This window comes from Brassica napus, chromosome A5 (assembly GCF_020379485.1).
Source record: "Brassica napus cultivar Da-Ae chromosome A5, Da-Ae, whole genome shotgun sequence".
NCBI lineage: Eukaryota > Viridiplantae > Streptophyta > Magnoliopsida > Brassicales > Brassicaceae > Brassica > Brassica napus.
The window spans coordinates 6,911,970-6,925,400 of record NC_063438.1 but is presented as its reverse complement, the minus strand read 5'-3'; the positions used below and the strand labels follow the sequence as shown (position 1 = coordinate 6,925,400).

Sequence of the window (13,431 nt, the reverse complement as noted above, 5' to 3'; positions counted from 1 at the left end):
TAACAACTTTAGTCATTTATATTCGTTTTTAAAAATTCAAAATATAGCATATACGAAAAAATCTAAGTTAACATGGTTGTTTAATTTATTTTAATTAGTTAAATTTTTAAAATGATAGAATAGAGTAATTTTTATCAAATCTTTTATTATTCAAAATCATTTGATTTAATTGTCATATATATTTTAGCCATATTAGGTAATTCCGTGATTTTTATTTAAGGAAACAATGGAGAACATTTATGATTAGTTTATGGTTAGTTTAATAAAAAGTTTATTATACATTTATATGGACCAACATATTTTTCTAAGGATTCTAAGAATGATTGTGGTGATGACATGTGGCTACAAAAATATGTTGTGATGCTTCTCTTTTAATATATAGGGGATTATGTAAAACAAATATCTATATATATAAATGTGAAAATATATATCCGCACGGGTTGAACAAAAAAAAAAATATACCCGCACGGTTGTGCGGGTGGAAATCTAGTGTGATTTAAAATAGATCAATACTTTTTATTAACTTGATATATTCATAATAAATCGACCAAAAGGGAAGGAAATATGAACATGACAATCTTTATAATAGCATTGAACAACTTATAAAATATTAATACTTTTAAAATATCATTTAATAATTTATAATTTTTAAGAGGCTAAACTAATCAAATTTGTAAAATGAATATTTTAAAAGCATTTTGATAATTCTCAATGGAGATATTTTGTCACATACACTCTCGTATCAATTTTTTTCTTGTAGAAACCTTATCGAGATATTTCCAATGGTTAAACTTTTTTATAGAGAATCTTAGTAAAAAATGTTAGCGGGAGCAAAATAAAAAAAACAACTGATTACGATAAATTTAGTTACATATATGAATACTTGAATCCGTTTTCTACTTTTTCTTTCATGTCATATATATATATTCGAAATATGAAGTATCTTAAATGTTTTTGGATTAGTTTCCAACGCCAGTCTATTTTACTAAAATATAAGTCATGACTTCTTTCGTGTATAATATTTTTAATTTGGACCATTATTTAAATTTTTATTATTGTATTTTATTATAACTAATAACACATAGAATCTTTAAACTACTTTAATCCTAACATCTTTTCATATCTTTTCATTTTAAATATAAAATATATATTTTAAAAAATCAAAAAAATCTGATTGAAAAGATTTTAACAAGATTTTAATTTTCAAAAATTATATGTAAATATTTTCACTAGTTTTGTAATTAGTTTTGAAATATTATTAGACATTAATATATTCAGTTATCGTTTATAAAATAAAAAATAAAAAATACTATCCTATTTTTTATTTATTATACAATCATTATCAAATATATTAAAAGAAAATTATCATATGAGCTAAATATGGTAAATTATATTAAATTAATAAATTTATATATAATGTATTTTCATAATTATAAACACATATGCTCAAAAATATAATATGTTGGTAAGACGGGTTAACATTAACAAACTATATAATACATGTATAAAAATTAACATGTATTTCATTAAATCTAATAACATAAAATATTTGTAACTACTTTAATCATGATATCATTTTATTTTTAATATAATATATATATATATATATAAATTATTCTAACAAATCTGTTGATAAATATTTTGACAATATTTTAATTTTCAAAAAGTCAATCCATCATGTTAAAATAAAACTATTATATTGAACTAAAAATGATAAATTTATATTAAATTGATGAATTTATAAATTTTACTCTTCATAAATATAAAATATGCATGTTAAAATATAATATTATGATATAACAACTTAAAATTAGCAAACTATATAATACATGTATTATATTAAGGTTTTCCTATATACAATAATACATTATCTAAAATGAATAAAAGTAAAAAAAAAATATTGCTAATAGGACAAAATTAAATACAAAATAATTTTCAAATATATTTTTTCATATATATATTATTTTGTTTAATAACTAAATGCAAACACAATAAGACAAATATATAATACGAAGCAACAAATACATATGATGGTTTTAAACAATTGTTTAACTACAACATATGAACTATAAAATTATTAAATTATTGTATCTGAAATAGTTATATAAATATTTAAATATAATATTTAATTGTTTAAAAATGTATATTACTAATGATCTAAAATAAACATCTACGTATATAAAGGTGAAAATAAACACCCGCGTAACCGCGCGGATCGAGATCTGGTGTAAGTTTATAGATGTATGTAAGAAAAACTAAAAACTGAATGAAAATCATTATAGTTTTTTTTTGGTCTAAATGTTAAAAGTTATACCGTTTTTTAGAGTACATTGTTGTGGGACACAACTTATTACAAAGAAAGTTAAGAGAGAAGAGAGAGTGAGCAAGAGAGCAATGGATCAAGGAACAAGCACTACAAGAAAACATCGGGATACTGAGGGAAAAAATCGTCGGTATGTCGTCGGAATAACGCTATTCCGAGGACATACCGACGAAAAAAGTCCTCGGAAATAACTCCTCGGAAATTCATAATTCCTCGGAATTCCGTCGGAATTTTCCGACGGAATTCCGAGGAAACAAAATTCCGAGGATACTCCGAGGACACGAAGTTCGTCGGAAGGTTCCTCGGAAAATACCGAGGGAATTCCGATGGCCCAATCTTCGGAAGTTTCGACGAAATATTCCTCGGAATGTTTATCGGAAAATACCGAGGAACATTTGTTCCTCGGACTTTTCCGAGAAACTCCTCTCCCTCGGAAAATTCCGAGGGAGTGGAGTTTCTCGGAAAATTCCGAGGAACTTTTTCCCTCAGAAAATTCCGAGGAACTTAAAGTTCGTCGGAATTTGCCGAGGGGAGAAAGTTCCTCGGAATTTTCCGAGGAACTCCATTCCCTCGGAATTTTGAAAAAAATTTATTTTTAAAAAATTTTTTTTTTTTTTTAAAATTAATTTTATTTTTAAAAATTAAAATTTTTAAAATTTAAAATTAAAATTGAATAAAACATAAAATAAAACATAGTAGATAATATTCAAATTTAAATAAAACATTCAGAGTTTTTGGAAAAAAAAAACTACGGGTCTTGAATGTTCGGGAACGTCTCGTTCGGGTACATCCTCTTCATCATCTCCATCATCTGCTCGTTCAGCCTCTTCTGGGTCTCATAGCCCGCCTGTTGAGCTGCCATCTGAGTCTCCAACGCAGATATCCGATCATCCTTGTCCTTCAGCTGAGCCGTAAGAACTTCTGGATCAACATACGCATGTGGTGCAGAAGAAGGAGCAGCCGACCGGGAGCGACGACCCAAACCGACCAAACGTCCCTTTTTCTTTGGAACCGACTGAAATATAAATAACCAAGTTTAGATAATTTAAATTGATGATAAAATAAAAATCAAGAAATAATTAAATTGAACTTTTAAAAAAAAAAAACTGGAAAATCACTTATTGTCCACATTAGTACTGCTGGAAAATCACTTATTGTCCACATTAGTACTGCCCGCATTTGAAAGTTTTCTTTATACGAAACATCGTATGTTTCAGCACCTTGAGTCCATAGTTGTTGCAACTCATATATTAGTGGCTGAAGAAACACATCAAGTGATCTCTTAGGATGCTCTGGTCCGGGAACGAGAATCGAGAGAAACAAAAACTCTCGTCGCAAGCACAAGTTTGGGGGTAGGTTGTATGGTGTAAGAATGACTGGCCATAGAGAATATTGTCTTCCACTCTTGCCAAACGGGCTGAAACCATCAGTACATAATCCAAGGTAGACATTTCTTCTCTCATACGCAAAGTCGGGATACTTTGATTGGAAATGCTTCCACGCTTTTGCATCTGAAGGATGTCTGATCTCACCATCTGTTGAGTGCTCCGCATGCCATCTCATTGGTTGCGCTGTGCGTTCAGACAGATACAGCCTCTGCAACCTTTCCGTCAAAGGCAAATACCACATCCTTTTATATGGTACTGGAACTCTTCCACTCGTATCTTTATAACGAGGCTTCCCACAAAATTTGCATGAAACCCGCTGTTCATCCGCCCTCCAATAAATCATGCAGTTGTCTCTGCATACATCTATTACCTGATACGATAAACCAAGACCAGCTACGAGTTTCTGAACCTCGTAGTATGAGCCAGGAGCTACATTATCTTCGGGTAGAATACCTTTTACATAATCAGCAATCGCATCCACACAGTCTTCAGCCAAATTATAATCCGTCTTAATGCCCATCAATCTTGTAGCAGATGATAAAGCTGAATGACCATCTCTGCAACCTTCGTACAATGGTTGCTTTCCAGCATCCAACATATCATAAAATCTCTTAGCTTCGGCATTGGGTAAATCTTCCCCTCTAAAATGATCATTTACCATCTGCTCAGTACCTACACCGTAATCTACATCCGTTCTAATTGGATCTTCTAATCTAACCGCTGGCTGAGGTTCGCTAGTACTACCAAGTTCATAATCAGTTTCTCCATGATGATACCAAATTTTGTAACTTCGTGTAAACCCACTCAAATATAAATGAGTCCAAACATCCCATTCTTTAATAACTTTTTTATTTTTACAATTAGAGCAAGGACATCTTAACATACCTGTTTTTGCTTCCGGTTGTCGGTGAACTAACCCCATGAATTCGGTTATACCTTGTTGGTATTCTTCCGTAAGCAATCTCGTGTTCGGATCCAAATGAGGTCGATCGATCCAAGAACGAAAATAATTTGAAGAAGACATGTTTTTTATGAATCAAATTCGTGTGTAAAGAAAGTGAGAGGGAGGATGAAGATATGGTGTGAATGAAGAGGAAGAGGGGTGCTTGTATTTATAGTTGAAATCCTGCCGACGGTCCGAGGAAATTCCGACGGAATTCCGATGCAAACGGCTAGTTCGTCGGAATTTCCTCGGAATTTTTAAAATCCCCCCAACGGCTCTCCAACGGCTCTCTAACGTCTATAATATTTCCTCGGAATTCATCGGTTTTTTCCGAGGAATACTAGTTTCCTCGGTATTCCGTCGGAATATTCCGACGAAATGAATTTTCCTCGGAATTCCGTCGGAATATTCCGACGGAATTCCGAGGAAGCAAAATTTTGTGTTTCCTCGGAATTGCCTCGGAAATGCCTCGGTATATTCCGAGGAATTCATTTTCCGTCGGAACGTCCGTCAGAATACCGCTGTTTTCTTGTAGTGAAGGGAGAGCATTAACTATAAGGGGATAGGAACCAAAAGTACAGCTCAAGCAACGTCGGGGAGGGAGCAGACACCGTGGGTCGAGACAGTGACAGAAGCCTATCTTGCATAGCACGATCCACCACTCGGAAGAACGCCTCTTGAGTAAAAGATAAGCTTTTGAAGATGCGGGCATTCCGCTCACGCCAAAGAAAGTAGTTGATGACTTGATTGAGGAGCTTCAGGACTGCTACTGCAGAAGGAGCCTGGGGGCCCTGTATCTGCTGACAGAGCTGAACGATCGCTGCTAACGAAGTCTGAGGAGACGCCATGTACCTGCCATAAAAAACGAGTCCAAGTAGCAGCCGCAAAGGAACATTAAAAGAAAAGATGGCTAATTGACTCATTATATAGTTCATGGCTTCATGCATGTTCAATTATATCAATGAGAATAATAAATGTTTGTCATTCTAAAAAAATTAATAGTGTTGACATCGGAACATGGACCAGTGATGTCGTTGACATTCCCAGATTGGTTGAAATAAAAATGTTGCAACAATACGTTTAAAGACTTAAAACATCGGCGCCAGACTGTCTTCTCTCTATATTTTTCACGTCGTTATGTTCTTGTTCGATCGCAGTTTGACCATACATTTCTTTGTCCTTCTCTCGTTCAGGTAATCACTAATCTCTTTGGTTTGCCCATAGTTCTTTTTTATTCGGAAGCCTATGTCTTTGCTCTTTTTTTTTTTTTCCTTTGCTTCGTGACTAGTCCGAAACTTATTTAAAGGTTAACTTTAGTTAATACAGGCTTTTCTTGTGTCTCGCTATGAATAGTTAAAGATGCTTGTGAAACAAGGTGTTGGGTGACTAGGTTTCGTTATAAAGTTTGTGCTTTACACGTCTTATGCTAACTTTATTTTCGTCTGTTCGATTCTTTTTTTTTCTCTTAACTAATAGATGCAATTTTTTACTCCTTTTTTCATGATATCGATTTATTATAGACTTATCACATCTTCCTTCGGAATTAAGCAATCCATGTTTCGTTTTCTCTTTTCCGATCGCTATTTAGTGGCAGACTCTGTCTTTTCACTTGTATGAGCTTACATTTAACTCTTTTGTTTTAGCTCATATAGTTCTTTAATTTTGTCCTTGATGGTGATGTAAAAGACTTTTTGGGAGGATTTAGAATTAAGATATCTCAAACCGCAGATAACTCGGAATGGCTAATCTGGAGAGTGAAGTGGTGCCATCATCTCTTGTGGAGGTAGCACCAATCCTTCGTTTAGCCAATGATGTAGAAGCTAGTAACCCTCGTGTTGCTTACTTATGTGAGTTGAACTAATGTAAAAAAATTTCCTAATGATGCGATTGATCATTGGTCAAAAGAGTTTTAAAAAGTTTCCTTGGTTGTTTTTTTTCTCAGGTCGGTTTTATGCTTTTGAGAAGGCATGCAAGATTGATCCCACATCAAGTCGTCGTGGTGTTCGCCAGTTCAAGACTGCGCTTCTTCGACGCTTAGAACATGTATCATCACTTTAATATATACTTTGATTGAGCTTCATTTTGCTGTTGTCTTGCCAATAATATCGTTGCTGCAAGGTGGGGATTATGTGTCACTTTACCATATTTTTTTCAACTTTGACAGGATCAGGATGAAACACTTCGTGCAGATAGGCAGAAGGGTAGTGATGCTTGCGAAATGCAAAGCTTTTATCAACACTACAACAAGACATATATTCAGCCTTTGCTAGACGCTGCTGACAAAGCTGACCGGTACGTGTTTCATGGAAGTGTTCGCTCGGATCTGCGGTTTATCTCTATTGGAGTCTTATCTTTCTGTGTCTTAGTTTCATTCATTTATACAACATTTGTTATCCTTGTAGTGCTCAACTCAAAAAGGCATATCAAACTGACGCTATTTTCCTTGAAGTCTTGAAGTCGTTAAAAGTGGAAGTGGCTGATGAGGTGAATCTGATAGTAGATTATTTCTTGTTAAATCTTTCACTTTTGTTGGTTCTTATAGGTCTTAAGGCAAGATTTTAATGACGCATCCTTGAATATCAAATTATTGGCTCACTTGTTTCTCATTTTAATTTCTTGGTGGTAGGTTATGGAAGCCCACACAAAGATCATTGAAAGAATCCAGATTTTATGTGCCTTAGAAGATGATGATGACATTTTTGAGGAATACCTCAAGAACCAATTGTAGCTGAAGAACCCAAATTGAAAAGAGAAAATGTTGATCAAAAATCTTTTCTTATTAATACTATAGAAGAAGGAAACAAACAACTTCTAGAGCAATTGAAGAAGACAAACGAACAAAGACAACAGTTTCTGGATATTCAAAGCAAAACTTACGCACTGAAAGAAATTGGAGAAGAAAACAAAATCTTACTGCTGGACTTGAGTTCTATACATAATCCGTATATTCGTTCATTTATGGAAGGCGAACAAACAAGGATTTTGCAAAAGCGTAATTATCAATACCGATGTTAAGAATCTATCCTTTGCTTTATTTCTTGCTTTGACAATATTTTGATGATCTTGGTCTTAGTCTTTGTTGTGATTATCTTTAACTGTGCTACTCTATGTATTCTGAAATTTAAAGTTACTTGCTATTTAATATATGCCATTGTTATATTTTTAATTACCATTATCAATATAAATAGCTAAATTTATCATTTATAATATTAATTGTGTAGAATAATCAATTTCTTGTTTAAATATTTATATTGTAAATATATAAAAGGTTCCATTCCTGAATGAAAGGATGAATGTTATTACAATCATATACTCCATCCGTTCCGAAATATAAGATGTTTAGAAACATTTTTATGTTCTAATATATAAGATATTCTCATCTTTCTAGGTAACTTTAAGTTTGTCAAAAATAGTGTAACCAGTCAAATTTAATAATTCTATTTTGTAATTGGTTGAGTAGTTTTTAGTTTATAATTTTAATGATACTTTTTAGTAAAAAGTAACTTTCTTAATAAGTGTATATTATCTAAAATATATCACTACTATATAAAAGGAACTAAATTGAAAGTTTCTAAGCTATGCCACCTAGGATAAAATATTCCTACCCAATCATTTTGACATATCAACACCTTTATTCAATATTGGGCCAAAATATGATAGTATTTGCTTGATCGTTTAATTAATTTTCTTCCTTTATGAGCCCATTTTAAATCCAATTGTAAATACTCACCTTCTTTTCCCATTTTAGTCAACTTCAACCCTTCTTTTCGACAAGTTTACGCCGTTTCGAATCTCCGGCTTAACTCCAGCCATCTCCTCCTCTACTTAAATAGATCTTCTTCAATATTAAACTACATGATCCATCAATATTTTCTTCGACTTTTCAACCATGACAATTACCCCTTCAATTTCCCTCCTCAGTCTATATAATTTCACTATGCTTCGCAACCTATTTCATAGACCAGGAAAACTAAACCACCGCATCTATGGCGTCAAACTCCTCAAAATCAACGGGCGTGGGTCAAGCAGCTGTTTTATTCGATTTTGGATGAGACGAAAGCAACTCTACCAATGAGCTTACTTGGGTTACAGGCTTTCTAGATCAGCTTCGTCTCATCATTTGAACAAATATTGATGGATCACGTAGTTTTACATGTCATTCTCTGCCTATTAGTGTGGCTTTAAACCTACAGGTCGAGATTATTTTAAAATTACAGGCCGTCTTTTTCAAAAAAAAAAAGTTTGTATTTATTTTCAAAATACCGATGTCTTTGTGTTTTTAGATTACAGATCATGTTTCCTCTTCTTATTAGTGCTGGTTTTGAAATTACAGGTCATGTTTGCATTTAAATTACAAATAGTGCTTGGTCTGCATATTAGTATTTGTTTTAAAATTAAACATTAGGTCGTCCGTCTTGGTTTACCAAAAAAATTTCTGTTTACCAATTATTGTACGTGTTGTTTCAAATATCTGATCATTTTTATTTTTAGATTACATGTCGCGTTAGCTCTGTCTATTAGCGTATGTTTCTAAATGAAAACATTATGACGTGTGTTTTAAAATTTTAGGTATCGAGTAGAAATATCGCTCTACAGCAATGTTGACAGTTGACACAGCTACTGTTGTCCTGCTTGGTGTCACAGGTAAAGAGCTGACGGGAAGACAAGCTTCCGAATTAATGGATGCCTACTTGGAGGGATCCTATTCTCCCACAGCATTCACCTCCCTAACCATTTAAACTCACTCACATTTTGTTTTATATTCCTAGGCTAATGGATACATGGGTGATGAGCATGAGGTCCCAGTCCCACAATGTATGGTGGATACAATTGGCCAGACACACAAATTCAGGATCTGACTAGCTACAACTTCATTGCAAAAGAGAGACCATCAGTCACTACGCTGCAGACCTTCCGTCTTCCAAATCAGTAAATGACAATCCAATAAACGAAGGGGATGGACACAACAGCTTTGCAACTATATAAGTCGTGAGCTCCAAATGAGGTAGAAAAGAGATCTGCTGAGACAAGTACACTTACCAAAGACACTAACGAAGAGAAGGAAGCCAATTGTTCCAAGCGTATCACCTAATTGCTCCAACTCTCCACCTACACATTCCATGTCTGCCTAAGACCACCATTTCACCATCAGTTCTTTATGGCTTTTAAAGTTGTCTACTGTCCTCCGCTCTTTTCTTTAATGTTTATTTTCCCTCTTCTGTTGTGCTCCAAATCTTCCTTACACAAACATTATAGTTAAATTAAGTTGTTAAAATTAGTCTTCCAATAAATTCTTGAATGTTGTTTAATGGTCCACATAATATACAAGAGAACTAATTGGTTAAATATAAAATCATAGTTGGTTTCTATTTTAGTTGTATTTTTGAAATCTTAATTTATATTATTAAGTATTAAATATAAATATTTAATTTCAACGGAGTTAGGTATAGACAACATAAATATTCTAAGCAAATAGTAAAATGTAGCAAGGCAAAAGGAAAAGAAGTTGTAACTAAGTTACATTCAACATAACCAAAATTAACAAACTACAAAAAAAGTAGCACTCGCTTCAAATACCATCAATAAAATTTTACTTCAATAAAATTAGGGTTAATTTTTGGAATAACCAAAAAAAATAGTTTTCTAGAGAGAGAGTAGAGAGAGATAGGAAGAGAGAGGAAAAGAAGGGGAGAGTGATACAATTAGTTAGTGAAAATAGTTTTTTTTTGGTTATTGAATATAATTTCTGATAAAATTATTCAAAACTTAAGAGTGAAATTAGGAAAAAGAAAAATAGAATATAAAAATATTAGAGTCTATTTGTTAAATAACAAAAAAATGAAAATTAAATTTGTAAAAAAAATGGTAGAGAGAAATAGAAAGAGAAATAGAAAGAGAAAAGTCGGTTTAGATGGTTAATGATTTTATGTTTTTTTTTATCATGCTTAATTTTTCAAAATATTACACTGTCATACAAACTCAGAAATAAACTATATTCTTTGATCTTTATTGTGTTAGTTACTACTCATTTTATGTAATGAAAATTATAAACTTATTATATAATAAAACAGAAATAAAATATAACAAAATATTTTCTATCTTTAAAGCAAAAAATAAATAGGAAATCATCTAAAGAAATATTTAATCAAAACTGATTAAAAATAATATAACTACTAAATATTTTAGAATATTAATAAGTAAAAAGCGCAGAAAAAAGTTTGTACTACTAACTTCCTAAAATTTGAGTATATAATGCTTATTTATTACAAAAACAAAATGAGTGTTCTATTTATTGTCAATGAGAAAAAATATATATTTTAAAATTGAAAACTCTGAAGTTAAAATCAAAAACAAAATTTACCATAAAAAATACAATATGTATCTCCATCTTTTTACATCATAATTTATAGTTTTATGGGCTTTTGTGAAACAAATTCATATTTTCAATATATTTTTTATAAAATATATACAATCATATAATCCGCGCGTAGCGCGGACACGAACTTAGTTATATTTAAAAACAGAGAGAGTATTGAATAGTTACTGGTATTCCTATTTCTAACCCAACACATTTTTTTCATTTAATACTATTTCGAAGTAAAATCAATTCAACCGTATACCTTTGCAACATTTTCCCTCTTTTATTCTGATATATATTCAAAACCAGGCTATGTAATGATGTTTACTTTGATTAAAATCATTCTTTTTTTTATATAACATTAAAAGCATTCTATTGTACATTGATTTTATTACAAAAAAATATCACGGTTTTAAACACCAAAAGAGCTAGTCTAAGTTAGTTTTCGATCAAAAAATGAGCTAGTCTACCCGTATTGGATACCATTTGAGCATCTCTAATAGATGTTTTTCAACATGAGCCTTTCGAATCAAATCAGTGTAAATGCACAAACATATTAATGTTAGTTTTAAATATTCTGAAATAATAACTTACACTATTTTGGCTTAGTAAATGTTGAAAAAGTCTATGAAATACTTCCCTTTCTTCAAAGTAAGATGTTTTAGATTTTTTACTTGTTCCATAAAGATAGATTTTCTATATGTTTAAGGTATTTTTTATATTTTTAAGAAATATTAAATGAAAATATTTGAATTGATTAAATTTTATTGGTGAAAAGTTATTGGAAAGTGTATAATAAATTAAAAAAAAAAAATATAAATATTTATTGAATTTTTAATAAGCGTAAACATTTTAGAAAATCTCACTTTCGGAAATAGAGGAAGTATTTTCGATAAAAGATGCTCTAACACTTATTCAACCTTTTGTAGTCGACACCAAATTTTTTTTTTATGAACGACTACAAAATAATAGTTATTTTGTCTATTGATGACAGTTTTGTTACACAGTGCACTTCCCTGATTTTCTTATATTATTATAATGACAAACCTTTTTGTGTCAACTTTTAAAATATTGAATTTTCATGTTATGTTCGAGCATCGACACTTTTCTAGAGAAAACATAACGTGTCCTTTCCTTTGACCGGATAAGGTCGTAAGATAAAATGTTCCTTACGTCCACGTCTCTGCCTTTGGTCAAATACGCAAGGCGCTATCTCCCTCTATAAATTTACCTTTTTGCATGATTAAGAGTTACAATCTCAAACTCATCTACAAATCTTGACACACATCCAACAAAGAAGAGAAACGTTTTTTTCTAATATCATCTCATCGAGTATTCTATCTATTACAACATATGGAAGGAGGCTTGGGAACGATGTTTATGAAGGTGGTCTTGTTCGCTCTGGTACAGGGTTTGGTGTATCTCATTCTCACTAAGTCATCGAGGGTTTTCTCCAAATCAAAATCCTTAAAGAGGGCTTACAGTTTTCGGCCGGCGAGGTCCGTCAGCATCCGCCGAATTCTGGCGGCGCTTCAGGATATGCCTGCCGGTGGCGAGATGTCTCCTTCCTCTAATGGCGCGTCTTCTTCTCTTGCTTCGCCTTCTTTACAAGATGATGTAGTACCAACAACTTCTGCATCATCATAATCACCATCTTAGAGACATATATATGATCATTATTTAAATTTTATATTAGAGACATATGTCTCTAATTTGTTATTCCCTTATTTTATTATTTTTTGGAACATTTGTTTCGTATTCTTTTCCAGTTTGAATGATTGATTCGTTATATTGATGTAAAATTTGTCAGTACTCTATGTAGATACAGTATTAAGCCGTACCATGTACCAAAACAATTTAGTATGTTTATAATTTAGTATAATCCTTTATTGATATTATAGTTCTTTTGGTCGCCATTGATATTAACTTTCCTTTTGCTCGATTGGAGAAGTATATCATGATGAATATGCTCAAAGTAAAGGTCGACGAATTAATCTCAAAAGGGCTAAACACTAAAAGAACTTTACATTACCACTTTATCATACATGATATGTGCGTAAGGCACAAGTTTCTTTACATTCCAAACATTTCCACATGAAATGGATAAACGCTATGAACCGGACATTGATAGGATTATTGCGTGTCAACTTTACAAAATCACAAATCGCATCATCATTCAATCCCTCCATGACAAGTTGACAACTAGCATCAAATATCGCTCTACTGCAAGCAAATGGAAACTGTCCTTTATAGGTATAGTCAAAAACTCAAACTTTGATGGGACCAGAGTATCCAGGCTCATATTTATCGAATCAAGCCCACATTCTTTAAGCTTTGGTATCTTTCAACTGACTAAGAGGTTTTAGGCCTAAAGATCCGTATATTCCTCAAGGCAAAATTTTAACCATGTTAAATTAAT

At 32.1% G+C, this 13,431-nt stretch overlaps 2 protein-coding genes across 2 annotated transcripts; both read left to right on the top strand.

Moving 5' to 3' along the window:
- Positions 1-6,168: 6,168 nt before the first annotated feature.
- Positions 6,169-7,820, top strand: LOC106442614 (callose synthase 2-like). Its single transcript, XM_048780787.1, has 5 exons — positions 6,169-6,501; positions 6,597-6,697; positions 6,819-6,946; positions 7,057-7,138; positions 7,281-7,820. Exons 1-5 carry the CDS (start codon positions 6,393-6,395, stop codon positions 7,380-7,382), a joined length of 522 nt encoding a protein of 173 aa, XP_048636744.1. The 5' UTR covers positions 6,169-6,392; the 3' UTR covers positions 7,383-7,820.
- A 4,418-nt stretch (positions 7,821-12,238) lies between these two features.
- On the top strand, positions 12,239-12,907 carry LOC106454834. Its single transcript, XM_013896925.3, has one exon. It carries the CDS (start codon positions 12,366-12,368, stop codon positions 12,657-12,659), a length of 294 nt encoding a protein of 97 aa, XP_013752379.1. The 5' UTR covers positions 12,239-12,365; the 3' UTR covers positions 12,660-12,907.
- The last annotated feature ends 524 nt before the right edge of the window (positions 12,908-13,431 follow it).

Coding starts and splice junctions, on each gene's coding strand:
- LOC106442614 (XM_048780787.1), top strand. CDS start 6,393: ATGGCTAATCTGGAGAGTGAAGTGGTGCCATCATCTCTTGTGGAGGTA. Junction 6,502..6,596: donor CCCTCGTGTTGCTTACTTAT/GTGAGTTGAACT, acceptor TTTTTTTCTCAG/GTCGGTTTTATGCTTTTGAG. Junction 6,698..6,818: donor TTCTTCGACGCTTAGAACAT/GTATCATCACTT, acceptor CAACTTTGACAG/GATCAGGATGAAACACTTCG.
- LOC106454834 (XM_013896925.3), top strand. CDS start 12,366: ATGGAAGGAGGCTTGGGAACGATGTTTATGAAGGTGGTCTTGTTCGCT.